The sequence below is a fragment of the Egretta garzetta genome, unplaced genomic scaffold, assembly GCF_000687185.1.
Source record: "Egretta garzetta isolate BGI_Z169 unplaced genomic scaffold, ASM68718v1 scaffold59, whole genome shotgun sequence".
Lineage (NCBI taxonomy): Eukaryota > Metazoa > Chordata > Aves > Pelecaniformes > Ardeidae > Egretta > Egretta garzetta.
The window spans coordinates 4,470,678-4,484,982 of record NW_009267230.1 but is presented as its reverse complement, the minus strand read 5'-3'; the positions used below and the strand labels follow the sequence as shown (position 1 = coordinate 4,484,982).

The window sequence follows — 14,305 nt, the reverse complement described above, 5'->3', positions numbered from 1 at the left end:
GAACTATGCCTTTTTCTTTTGCTGGTTCTAGTTTTTCATAACCTTTTTTACTGTACATTGTTGGAAATTGTGAACAAATTTTTTGTTTCCCATTCTATCGTGCATCTATTGAAAGACATGCTTTCCTAAGCTTTTTCAATAAAATGAAAAGCTCTTTTTTCTTTCAACAGGAAAAAGAGGGTATTTATCTTCTAGATGATAAACGTATACATGAAATTAACCTGGCATCAGGGAAGACAAAGAAGAAAATCCCTCGGCTGCAGTCATTGTTGAAAAATGTAGTTGCTTTAACAACATCAAGAAATGGTTAAGTATAACATCTTTTGTATTATAAACTAAAAAATTTATAAACTAAATACTTAAAGGATCTGCCAATTCACTGTCAGCTTTAGAACTGTGGCTAAGATGGTGGGAGGTAATTTTAAGGATTTCACAATAATATCCTTCAAAACATCTCTCCCCCATTGAATACAGGTGCTTGGTTGGCAGGAATACTTACAACAGGAGAGCTATTTCTTTGGAATAAAGATCAGGACTGCTTGAAAATTGTGCCAGCAATCGAAGAGTCTAGAAAAGTAGTTGCAGCAGCACAAGGTAAGTTTTTTTTTCAATTAGAGGGTTTCCTTTTGTTAAGAGTTATTGCACACGTAAAAGCTATATACCCACATTGTTTTGCATTTGTATAATTTGTGTGCTAGCTAAACTTTCATAAATATCCTTTTTTCACTTGAATGGTACGGTTTTTTGCATTTAGTAATCTCCTGTAAATAGTAATTAATTTTTAATACAGTAAACATTTTGTTTTTTAATGGTTAGTTTTTAACTGTAGAAAAACATTCCTTACTAGGTTATCAATGCCTTAGAGCAGACATGTCTGATGTAAACCCTGTACACATACTTTTAAGTTTATTCTGTAGGTAGTTTTTTCTGATGAATGCAGGCTGGAGAGAACAATGTAAAGGCATGTATTTGCAAAGTTAAGTATCAAATATTGTCATTTATTGAATCATAGAATGTTTTGGGTTGGAAGGGACCCCTAGAGGTCACCTAGCCCAACCCCCCTGCAGTCAGCAGGGACACCGCTAACTAGATCAGGTTGCTCAGAGCCCCATCCAACCTGGCCTTGAATGTTTCCAGGGATGGGGCCTCCACCACCTCTCTGGGCAACCCGTTCCAGTGTTTTACCACCCTCATTGTAAAGAATTTCTTCCTTATATCCAGTCTAAACCTACCCTGTTTTAGTTTAAAACCATTACCCCTTGTCCTGTCACAGCTGGCCCTACTAAAAAGATTTTCCCCATCTTTCCTATAGGCCCCCTTTAAGTACCGAAAGGCCACAATCAGGTCTCCCCGCAGCCTTCTCTTCTCCACACTGAATAATCTCACTGATACCAGGTTGTAAAGTCAAGTATTGTACAAACAAATCTGTCATTTGAGGGAAGATCAGTAGTGCATTTAGGAGCTGAAAGTAATAGATAGTAGAGTGCTTATTCGTTTATTAATAGTTTTCATGAAAGATGGATTTCAAGTAGGGTGATCTCAGGAAACGGCTCTTTGTGGGGAGGATAATTCATAAAATGCATAAAAATGGGCATCCCATCTGGCATTACTGCTGCCCAAGGTCTACTCTCAGTGATGAGGCTGAAAATGAGAGACACTTAAGGTGGTAGCTTGGATTTCTTGTGATAGAGAAAAAAGAAATTTCCTTTCTCTTTTTAAATCTAAATCTTAACAGAGGAGCAGAAACTATTCTGGCACATTGCTGTGTGTGTTTATTTTTTTTTTCCAGAGTGTTTAATGAGATTATATTTGTATGTATCTGGAGATGGCAGAAAGACACTATTAACTACTCCTACAGCATGTGTCTTTTTGTGGGAGAGCACGGAACATGAAAATACATCCCCTTATAATAAAAATTCTTCTTCTGGGCGTTGGACGCAAATCTTGCCTGATGAATCAGTCATGTTGCCTTCTACTGAAGAAAAAGAAATTGGAGTGCATGCTGCTTTCATACAAAATGAGGTAAAAAATAAGAAATCATTTAAACTCTGAAGTAAATTAGAGCCACAGAAGCTAAAGTGAATTTTGAGAGCGATGTCTGCCTCTTCAGTATTGTGTGCGTGTTTAGGCTTAATCTTTTAGTTTGTGTGAGATTTAATGACAACATAAGAACAGCCAGAATGGATCAATCAAAATTTATCTGGCCCAGTGATATTCATATCAGCCTTTATATTTCTGAGGGACAACATTGTGTTCTGTAATCTGTATTGTAATAACTATTGATCTAAATACATAAATAATTAAAGAGAAAATTGTGTGTAACCAGGTTTTTGGGTTTGTACTGGATTTGTTGTGGATTTTTTTCCACAGATACTCGGTGATTGCTGTTTGTGCTCTTTTGTGTTTTACTCTGGAGAATGTTTGGTGCTCACATTTTTGATTCTTCGATGGCATGAAAATAGCTTTAAGTATGTGAGGTAAGTTCAAAGATACTTGAAATTACCTTAAGAGGAAGATTTTTATTATGAAGTGCTTTAGAGCTGGGATTCAGAGCTGCCATTGAACACATTTACACTGATGTCCAGTTAGCCTATGGTTACAAGCACTTACTTAAGTTTGCATATGTACATCCGTAATGTGCCACATTATATATGCATATATGGATAATGTATGATATGCGTATTTGTGACCCATATGTGGTCATTTCCAAGTACTTAAACGTGGTTAATCTAACAGCATTTATGTATGTATTCCATGCTTCATTGTTAACTTACACCTAAATAAAACTGAGTGTATTTATCACTGTATGTGGGTGGCTGTGTATACGTATGCATGCCTGCACACATGTGTGTGTTAGTGTCAGGGAGTGTCTTACATCATGCTAAAAGAGTTTCCTTTTTTGGTTTTTCTTATAATGTCCCGAATACTGCTTTCTCTTCTTTATTATGCATATCTGTACACGTTATTTTTTTTCTGTTCTCCCTTTCATCTCCTATGCCAACCCAGGCTATGTAAGAGTGTGTGTGTGTTTCTTTATCTGGGCTGGAACTGTGTACTGAAATACTTATATTGATACAACCACTTAAAAATGCAGTTGAGTAATAATCCTGAGTACATGTATAGTCCATTCGTCTTCCTAAGTGAGATATTCAAGTTATACCTGCAGAGGACATATCCATTTAAATGCATATGTATGTGTAACTTGCTAAAATTTTGCCCTAAACTTGATGTGGTACAACTGCTTTTGTTAAGTGATGCCCTTTTGATACTAACTTAGTAATGTCCTTCTTACCCTACTAAGTGGCATCACTCTTCAATCAGTTTGTCAGTAGCGTGGTAATGCCTTTCTGGTAATATGAAAAATGAAATAGACCATAACTTTCCTAGTGTAGAAGTGCATATATATACCGTAGTACTTGCAGCCTGGAATTGTAACCGCATTTCTCAGCCGTGTTGCTTGTAGCATCTTTATGCCAACTAATGCTCAATTTCATTGCTTGCTATTGTCTAATTAATTTTTTCATGTTAATGTTTTGGTTTTTGTCTGTTAGGTGGCATGCTTCCAATGGGACTCTATCTTGTGTTTTCTATCATGTTTTGAATCTTTTTAGGATCACAGAATACTTTGGGTTGGAAGGCACCTTTAAAGATCACCTAGTTCAACCCCCCTGCCATAGACAGTAACAATTTTCACTAGATCAGGTTGCTGGAAGCCCAATCCAACCTGACTTTGAACACTTCCAGTGATGGGGCATCCACAACTTCTTTATTCAGAGCAGCATACTGTTGATTTTAATTTTCAAATTCTGAATATTCCTCTGTTGGATAATGTTACACTGTCTGAAGAAGCTGTTCCTGGCTAGAATGCAAACACCTTAATTATATGGCATGCATCTGTATTTTTGGCATGTTCTATACATATAGCCTAAATTCCTGTCCCCTAGAAATAATTCTCAGTGCTCAGACATAATTTTTAAACTCGTGTAGATACAAAATATTTTTCATTTGTAAGGTTTTTGAAGAAAAATACATTTTCTTTTTTATTGTTCCTGACTTACATGGTTTTTGCCTTGCCCGGTTTTTGACTGTATATGAATCATCCCATTCAGCATAACTGAGTAACCTCTTGGTTTTGTTGTCTTTTGTTTTGGTGTTCAGTTCTTTGCCATACCAGATCCACTGGGTACAGCAGACTTGTTCTCTTGTTAATTTGGTTCCTCCATGTGTGTCTGTAAAGTCAAGAGGAGCTTTGCTGTGTGCATTTGCAAGAGATGGACTTCTGCTTGCAGTAGCTGTTAATCAGACTGATCCAAAGGTATGAATCATAGACAGTACATCATCTAAGCTAATAGTTCAGTTTGAGTGAAGTGGTAACAAGGATTTAATGACACACATTTAGGAGTGATTTTGCCTACATACTTATTGGTACATGTAACGATACTCACTTTGATATCCATAGCTAAAAAATTCTGCCACAACCTGCAATTTTTTGATTGCTGTCGTTCAGTTAAGAAATCTATGTAAGCTCCTCTGTCATTTCTAATCTCTTAAGAAATACAATAATAAATTAATTTCATTTACTGCATTGTATGTGTAAAGATTCTGGATGATTCTGTCAGGCCTCAGCCTAACATATATTGGAGGTTATGTTCCCACTTCATAATGTTATTCCTTCTAGCAACTCGGAGGCCAAATATTAAATGTAGTTTTTAGTGGTAATGATGACAGAGAACATGGACCAGTTTATTTAGTGTACCAGGATGGAACGATGCAGTCCTTCGAAGCTCCAGTTATTCACCAAAAAGACTGGAGAAGAGTGATCTTAAATTATTTTGAGGGTTTTGGGAAAAGTTATGTTAAAGAGAGTATTAAATTCTATATTGAGTATATAATAATCTTCAATTATTTTTCAAATATAGAAATAGGTGTAGAAGTTAATAAATACTCTAAATAATAATAAATAAGTACAATGTCACTGTCTTGTATAATAGTGTTTCCAGTATGTGAAATGTAACGCATGACTTGCTGATAGAAATTGGTTTTTACAACAATGGCATTTTGACACAAACATTTATGTTTTCTTTACGTTTATTTTTTCTTTCTAGGCAACTCAGATTCTGTTTTTAAACACATTGAATTTTGTAACTGTTTCGGGTGGCCTTAAAGGTTGTAGCAGCAAGAATAGCACAGTCCCATCCAAGTTTATCAGGTCAGTAGTTGATGTAGTTTCTGATGCGGTTGTAGATTTTTTTATTTTTTTTTTGCTTTTGTGTTATGGGTTTTTTTTGGCTGGTTGGTTTGTTTTGGCTTGCTTTTGGTTTTTTTCTTACTATCCTAACCATTTGATACAGAAATTTGACAGGAATATTTTTTCCTGCCCAATTTAGGTCTTACTGGGTTGGTGATATGAGTTGGACTCCTGATAGCCTTTTCTTGGCTTGCATGTTAAAACGTGGATCTTTGATTTTATTGACGTGTATGGGTGAACTGCTGACCTTGATTACTTCTGGCTGTTCTGTAGAATTTGGACCAGCAGAGTTTATTCCATTTCATCCCCTAATAACATACAGGTAAAGGGATTTGAAAACGTTTATACATTTTTGTCACATGATCATATCTTACTTCCTAACATTTTTGCAATTTTACATAAACTTCATCTTTCAAATTCAGTCTTCTGCTTTTCATGTGTCTTCTCAATATCTGTTTCTCATTCATAGTTCTCTTCTATTTCTTTTAATGGGTTTGTCGTGATGAAAGTTGGCATTGTGACAATGTAAGTATACATTAAGTGATTTGTTTTTTTAAAAGTGTTTGAGTTTAGTAGTAATTAAAAATAGCATGATTTTATGATGTTAGAAGAAATTAAACTTACAGAAGTACTAAAAGTGCAGATTTATTTTAATCCAGGGGTATTTATCTGCTCACTAATAATACCTATAGAAGTTTATATCACGTTTCTATATCAGATCTTGTAAATAACATTTGCATGGACAAAAACTAATTAGCTTTTTAAATGTTCTTTTGGGGTACTCCAGATCTAAATTTTGAAATTATGCTGCTAGGTGCATGGGGGCATAGAAGGATCTCTAACACATTTTAGCATAAACTGAAAGTTACAAAAAGTAACACAGTCTGAATAACAAGAGGAAACAAAATACAAAAAATATTAAAGTTTAGATTCTAAAAATCCTATTAATTCTGAGTGACTAAAGCCAGATAGTGTGTAAATGTAACATCTCATGAAAACATTCAAAGCATTATAATACTTTCTTACACTGTCTGGTTGAAAAAAACAGATACTAAAATACATTAAAATACTTTAATTACAGTTATTTATTGAATGTATGCAGCTACTTTGTTTTCAAATAATCTACTAACTTTTAGACTATTAAGAAATCAAAAAACCCAGTAATTTTACACATTATTTCAAAGTATTATGGGGCTAATGTTAGAATACGTGGACAACACAGCTTTCTGGAACCCAGTATGGAGTGATTTCTTTATAAGAAAAGACTTTGTAAGACCTCTTTTGTAAGAGAGGACTTGTGTGTTGATATAAAATGCTTCCGTTGAATGTCTGAACTGATTTTGGAATACTAAGGTTTGGATCTTGAGAGACTTTTTTTCACACATGACTTTATTAGAAGCTACTTAGAATTTCATTTTCAAGCACTTGTCATGCACAAGAAGAGCTAGATAAGAAAGTGTGATATAGAAATTCAAAGTCAAGTTGTGAAAAAATGCATATAATATTAAAGAAATAATGAGAATACTGAAAGCTGTTTTTATTTTTCTTTAAATTTAAAAAAGTTGCAACTGCAGCAAAATACTGGCATCCTGCAAACATAAATAGTGTTATCCAGAGCTCTCATTCTACAAAAATTTAGACACTTCCTTAGAATTCTGAATGGACAGTAGTGTGAGTGGTATTAAATGTTCTTAAGTTATTTCTTCTCTATTCTCTTCGTGATTATTACACATGCACACACACATATATATAGCGCTTCCTACTTTTTGTTGTTTCTTTATTTTAGACAGCAGCAGTCTTTTTGTCAAGATTCTAGTCAGTCTCTTGGTTCTTCAGCTTCTGAAAGTGACCTTATGAGACAGAGATTCTCTGTTGCTTCACATTCAAGATTACCCTACCTCGTTGTCTCTGATGGATACATGGTAACAGTGCTTAGATTTCCTAGCAACCTTTCACCGTCAGCATTTGTAAGATCCCTTTTGCTTGATTCAACCCAACGGCTTGAAAATATCCGTCAGAATTTGCTGAACTCCAAGGTAGGGTTATGAATTATTTTGTGGGCTTTAAGTAAGAATTATCATGTGTATAAAAATGCATAACTTTTAAACTAAGTTCCTCAATTTAGTTTGCTGTGATACTTGTATGAATCCCTTTGAATTATAAAGCTGTTTTGAGAATAGTTTTGATCTAGAAAACAATGAATACACAGTTTTCCCTGAAATTTTATTCCTTTGATGTCTGGGTGCATTTCAGTAAAACGTAGTAAAGGGGACAGTCTTAACTGTGACTATATATTCTTTCTGGAACTGTAAAAGAAATTGGGATTTCTATATCTATAGAGTTGGTTCAGAGCATTGACAGGTATTGTGCTGCTCCAATCAACTCATGCTTTCAGAGTGATGCAGAAAGGATTCTGTAAAACCTTACTATCTTAGGCTGCTGCTGTTTTAGAGCAGTGAGCAACACTGGTGCTGTGCGCATGTGTCCACTAGGACCTCAGCTGAGGTTGTCAGCTAAAGCTTGCTTAAAGCATTTTTATTTATTTTTTTTCTGTCACTTCTAAATTGAGCTAAATCTGGGAGAAGGGAAACCTTTGAAGGAAGAGATCCTGCAACTGTTGCCAACCATGTAAGATATAATAGTTATTAAGTTCAGAATTTTTGCATTTGCTGATGGAATACAATGGCTCTTCCAATTCAGTTTGTGTTTGGAATTTTTGGAGAGGTGAGTTAGGATGATATTCATGCATAAGTTAGAGGAGTGGGCAAGGATTTGAGGATTTAAAGAGGTGTTTTACTAGTAAGAATGCAAGAAAACCCTACGTACTGGCAAACTTGTTGGATCATTTCAGGGATCAAGAAAGTCTTTCAGCGTGAAGCAAAGTAAAGTTGTCTGGTGCTGAGAAAATTCTGCATTCCGGATGTATAGTCAAATGATTGTTTGTTTCTGTGCAACATATGCTTGCTGACCTCTTCTCCCTTTTCCTTTGGGGATTTTTAAACTGAAGCTTTTTACAGAAGGGACCGATTCCCTTGTTTTGCTTAGAAAGTGCCTGCTTTGATCTTGCTAGAGACAGATCATATGTTTTGTGTTGTTATTTCTTTTAGTCTAAAAGGAGACCTCTGTGTTTACGATCACTGTTGTCTTTAAAAGCTAGTCTTCTAAACCACACTCAAAACCAAAGTTCCATCTTTTCCACCATTCCAAAATTTCTGGAAGAGGACACAACAGAAATGAGTGAGAAAACCATGGATTTACTGGTACTTAATAGCATTTTTCCACTTATAATTATGCAGATTATTAAATTTTAAGGCATTACAAATGTAAAGAATTTTTTTTAAAGAATATAGGTATATTTGCTCTTACTAGGTACATTTAAAGTAATTCAGTATTAGTTAAATTCTCATTTTCTTTATAGGTGTGAGGCATATGGTTTTTTCTCAACTGATACTTGATTTTTATTTTCAAACATTTTATTTCAGCAGTGCATTAACTTTTTGAAAAATATGTATTAATCTGCATATAAATCAGTTTACTGTAGTTTAATACTTTAGCTTCACTTTATAATAAAAATGTAACATTAATAAATATACTGGTGCTGTAAAGCATATTAATAAGAGGTACAGTATAATTATCCTTAGTAAATAGGCTATTTATCCTCAGTTTTAGAGTATTTTCCCATCAGTTTTGAAACTTGTATATGTCTTTTGGAAGAATGGCTCTGTGATCGAAGTTACCGTGCAACCTTTCCCAACTTTGTTTCATGCTTTTGTTTCTTGATTTGTTCTCAACAGACTTGAATTTAAATGTTGATTTTTTTTTTTTTAATTTTTTTTTTCTGATTTAGGATTATGAAGAAGAATCAGATGATGAAAAGCAGCTTTGCAATAGCCCTTCGAGCTTCCATAGCCAAAGAATCCATTCATTTGTTGGTAAAGCTGATCAAGGCCACTTAGAATTTGCGTCGATGTTTGATACTATTCATGCAAAAGACAATACTGAAGAGAAAGATAAATTATCAGTGGAACTATATTCCATTCAGAAAAACCTTCTTGCTGCGTGGCAGATAGGGATTTCAAAAAGTATTGAAGAGAAAGATAGGTTGCTGACTTACACAGTGAACTGCATTACCCATTTTTTCAACATTCTTCAGTTTGTGAAATGTTCTTTACTAAACCAGGATGCATCTGTAAACAAGTCTGTGAAGAATACTCACTGGATGCATTGTGTCCTAAAATATTTTCAGCAGTGTTTAACTGTCTTGTACTGGCATTCAAGAGCCAGGCTGACTGGGCATGTGGTAAAGCTGACATTGCAAACTTTAAAACTGATGCTTATACAGCAACAAGATCAGTTGTTCTCAAAGAACCTTTTGGCATGCTTCTGTCTTTTGAAAATGGTTTCTCAGATTCTAAGTAGCATGTGTGTACTGCAGTATGAGAATTTTTTTGGATCTTCTCATGGTAATAGTCTCGTGGAACTTGATTCCCTCACTGTGCCTATTTTCCTAGCTCTTGATGAGAGTACTGCTCAGCAATTCAGCTCACTGAAATCTCTGCTTAGAGAGCCTCCTCCAGCAGTGAACCATGATGCAAAAACAGAAAAAAGGTATGTGAATAATCTTTGCAAGGGGAAAAAAATTTACAGGACAACCAGGTGATCAGTCCCAGTCAGCATCGGTTTATGAAAGGCAGTTCCTGCTTGACCAAACACATCTCCTTCTAGGACAAGGTGTCCCACTTGGTGGATGAGGGAAAAGCTGTGGGTGTTGTCTACCTGGACTTCAGTAAAGCATTTTATACCATTTCCCACAGCATTCTCCTGGAGAAACTGGCTGCTCATGGCTTGGACAGGTGTACTCTTTACTGGGTAAAAACCTGGCTGGATGGCAGGACCCGTAGAGTTGGGGTGAATGGAGTTAAATCCAGCTGGTGGCCGGTCACAAGCAGTGTCCCCCAGGGCTCAGTGTTGGGGCCAGTTCAGTTTAACATCTTTTATCAATGATTTGGACAAAAGGATTGAGTGCACCCTCAGTCAGTTTGCAGGTGACACCAAGCTGGGTGGGAATGTTGATCTGCTTGAGGGTAGGGAGGCTCTGCAGAGGGACCTGGACATCCTGGATTGATGGGCCGAGGCAGTTGTATGGGTTTCAACAAGGCCAAGTGCTGGGTCCTGCATTTGGGTCACAACAACCCCATGCAGCGCTACAGGCTTGGAGAAGAGTGGCTGAAAAGCTGCCTGGTGGAGAAGGAGCTGGTGCTGTTGGTCAACAGCTGGCTGAATATGAGCCAGCAGTGTGCCCAGGTGGCCAAGAAGGCCAACAGCATCCTGGCTTGTATCAGAAATCATGTGGCCAGCTTGGCACTGGTGAGACTGCACCTCGAATACTGTGTTCAGTATTGGGCCCCTCGCTCCAAGAAGGACATTGAGGTGCTGGAGCATGTCCAGAGAAGTGCAACAAAGCTGGTGAGGGTCCTGGAACACAAGTCTTCTGAGGAGTGACTGAGGGACATGGGATGCTTTAGTCTGGAGGAGGCTGAGGGCAGACCTTACAACCCTCTACAACTGCTTGAAAGAAGAGTGTAGTGAGGTGGGGGTCGGTCTCTTCTGCTAAGTCGCAAGCAATAGGACAAGAGGAAATGGCCTCAAGTTGTGCCAGGGAAGGTTTAGATTGGATATTAGGAAAAATTTTTTCAATGAAAGGGTTGTCAGGCAGTGGACCAGACTGCCCAGGGAAGTGGTTGAGTCCCCATCCCTGGAGAAAGGACATATAGATGTGGAGTTTAGGGACATGGTTTAGGGGTAAACTTACCAGTGTTGCATTAAGAGCTGGAGTCTTATCTTAAAGGTCTTTTCTAGGGATTGCAGGTTAAGAAGTTTTTGCTGCCTCTTGCCCACCCCACTCTTTTAGAAGTTCCAATCTCTGTGGGGCCGAGAGGCTGCTCATATGCAGTGTATCGACAACGTCAATTTAGTCAGGAAAGTTTGCACTTGGTTATGTATGTGGTGTCCTGGAACAATAAGAAAAACCCCAGCGTGTGGAAACTTACTAAACTATCAGAGCTATTTCTTCTTTGAAGATAGAAACTTGAAAGAAGCTTAACCTGAAGTGTGCTATCCAACTATTGGGAAAGTGTGTTATTAGCACTGGAGTATTTTCCTACTGCAGAACTCAAATGAATCCAGGTGTGTTATCATGTGAGCTAACTGTTCCTTTCCAGAGATTCAGAACCTAAGAAGCATTGTAACTCACAAGTTTCATCTTACTACAGTAGAACATACTTCAGTAAACTTAAAATATAATACTGTACTTACTGCAGATTTGACAGAGAAATTTCAGTTGTCTCCGAGAAGACAATCTTTGTTTTTCATTAGTTGTGCTCCAGGTACTGAGCACTGTGCATATGACTGACTCTGTATTTATAATGGAAGCAGTAGTGCTAGAGAAGATGATGCACATGCATTGAGGTTCTGTGCAAGCTTTTTCAAGTCCCTTGCAGTGTGTATTTGCTTCTATCGGCAAGCTTATTACATAGCTGATCTAGTACATCTAATAGTACCATGCTGGGTAGCAGGGACTTGCCACCCCTAAAAACACTCTCTGCAGTCTTTTGTTTCCATGTCTTTGCTTTTCTGTGTTACATTGTATTCTTAATCAGTCTTGTTTATAAAGACACTGATATCTGTTCTGAGGTTTATCTAGGTTATTTCATTTCCCCATTCTTCAGATGGCAAGGGATTCATTTTGGATGCATTTGGGTGCTTGAAGTAAATTGCTGAGTTTATGCAAATTCAGAATAATTGGTGTCTGTTGGTCAAAAAAAAAAAAATCCAAAGCGAAAAGTGTTTCCTTTCTTTCCCCTCATTGAAATCAAGAAAGTAGTTGTTGACATAAAATTTAATTTAATTTTCAAATACGTAATGGGAAATGTAAGAAAATAAGACATCGATGTAAGTAACTTTGTTAACTTTTGATGATTTTCCTAATACTATACTTCTTGAACAACAGGTTGGTTGTGCTATGGCGATTATTGTATAAGAAAGTGGTTTGGTATCACATGCAGCTGAGTAGAAAAGTGAACAAGAATGCAGAAGAAGAGTCTGTTGTCTCGTTGCTTTTAAGCCATATACAAGCAACCCTTCAGTCTTCGGGAGTGACCTTAGAACAACATTTGAAGATTAATAATGTATCTGGTTAGTACTTTGAAAAGAACTACAAATGTTAGGTAGTTGGGTGGTTAACTGAATGCTAGGAAAATTAGGTTCAACTTAATCTGGTGGTCAGTTATTGATTGTAATTAAAAAAACTTAATAGTGGGATTTTAAAAAAAAATCTGATCAGAACTCTTTCTTAAATACTTCATGTCCCAGTACACCTGTGGATTGTATTATAATCTTAAGAGCTTGTTGAGCTAAATAAGAAGACTATATTGACTTCAGTTTACTTTGAATCATGTCCTAGAGAATCTGAATGCAGGTTCTGAATTCTAATTTCATTTGTACTGTGTTATTTCCGTTAAAGTATATGGGCATCGCAATGTGTCTCTTACTTGGGTTTCTATGTAGAAATTCTGTTCAGTCCATGTGGTCACTGTGGGCATGATGTACATGTACACAAATTTAGTCAGCCTCAACTAAGCATCTAATTTAGTGTAATAGACTCAATCTGGCATATTTGTTTTGCAAACAGTATATGGTTATAGCCTAATTTCCTACATGTTACTGTCCTATGCTCTATCTTCCTTTCCCTTTCTGCAATAATAAGCCCGGCTTTCCATTTATGTCTCCCACCACTTCTCTGTTTCCTCTCCATATTCTTGATCTCTCCCTTGAATGATACTTCTAGTTTTTCTTCCTACATCGCTCTGTACAATACATTAGCTCTTTCATGTCTCTTTCACTCATCCTAACAATACATGCAACTTCCCTTCCTTTCCACCCATTCCTTGCATTCTTTATTTACACTAAGTTTGCCAGATAGATATGACAGTTTATGGATGAGCTAGAGTAACATAAATGCTGATGGGCCAGCCAATACCTGAACTGACTAGCTGCTGGTAAGCAGCATAGAGTGGCAAATTTGTCCTTGTGTTTTCTTCTATGGTAGTGCTATTTTTCTTTTTTTTCCCTCCTTTGCCCAGGAGCTGTGCTCTTCTACAGTTACCTTTCTGTCAAAGCGTTTAGGAATTGACCAATGGATTAAAAATTGGAATGCGAATAGAGGTGGAGAGGTGACATTAATAAATGAAATGTGTAATAGTCCATAGAACTGTTGTTTGAAAGTGCTCTTACACTGAAAAAGACTATATATATTCAACTTGCTGAATAATTTTACAACTACTACTTTTTACAGTGAAAAAACATCTTCCACATCATAAGAGATATGAAAACAGCTAAGAGAAAATGCTTTTCCCCATTAATAAACTATTATGGGTTTTGAATACTGAAGTTTCTAACTATAGATAACATTTATAAGCTTGTGTAATCTAAAAAAATAACCTAATTACTGAAACCCTTGTAGAAGTGATTATAACCTGAATTGATTTGTTCATTTAATAGTGATATAGCAACTAAAAAAAAAAGGTGGGGAGGGTATTCATAGTCATCTTCTCTCAGATGCTTAAAACTTAGATCTGAAAATAGAAATTTGCTGGAGACTCGCATATTCTACCGTGCTTCATAATTCTGTAATACTGCAGTAAATGCATGTCTGTTTGCACACGTAAGACTAACTTTGTAGAGCTTTTCATTTATTATATATTTAACTTCTATAGGTGAGGAGAAGTTCCTTTTAGGCTCATACAGAGAATCTGTGGATATTTGGAAAAGATCTCTTTGTAAAATCAAGACGAAAGGTAAGGGATAAAATCTTTTTTGGGGGTGGAGGGGGTAAGTTGCACAATCACTTTATGTAGTTATTTGTGACTCTGCTTTCAAAAAAGAGGGCAGACACACAAAGGATGCATATTTGCAATTAAGCTGGGATTTGAATAGAGATCAGTCAAAACTTAAGTCTGATTGCTCCCTGAGAAAATTCTATGTGTTTCTGTTTTAATA

General features: G+C 36.4%; 1 protein-coding gene across 6 annotated transcripts in view; it reads left to right on the top strand.

The window, feature by feature from the left end:
• The window catches only part of CPLANE1 (ciliogenesis and planar polarity effector 1), a 62,281-nt gene that overhangs the window by 707 nt on the left and 47,269 nt on the right, over positions 1–14,305 (top strand). For all 6 annotated transcript variants that reach the window (XR_004843102.1, XR_004843103.1, XM_035902648.1 and 3 more), the window contains exons 3-14: positions 171–306; positions 475–594; positions 1,790–2,022; positions 2,371–2,477; positions 4,159–4,315; positions 5,106–5,209; positions 5,388–5,570; positions 7,035–7,284; positions 8,356–8,508; positions 9,096–9,856; positions 12,258–12,442; positions 14,023–14,103. Coding sequence is in view for 4 of the 6 variants with exons in the window: in XM_035902648.1 (XP_035758541.1) it covers positions 171–306; positions 475–594; positions 1,790–2,022; positions 2,371–2,477; positions 4,159–4,315; positions 5,106–5,209; positions 5,388–5,570; positions 7,035–7,284; positions 8,356–8,508; positions 9,096–9,856; positions 12,258–12,442; positions 14,023–14,103 (2,470 nt within the window). In the remaining 2 variants the exon portion in view is untranslated. The remainder of the gene's footprint in view (positions 1–170; positions 307–474; positions 595–1,789; positions 2,023–2,370; positions 2,478–4,158; positions 4,316–5,105; positions 5,210–5,387; positions 5,571–7,034; positions 7,285–8,355; positions 8,509–9,095; positions 9,857–12,257; positions 12,443–14,022; positions 14,104–14,305) is intronic.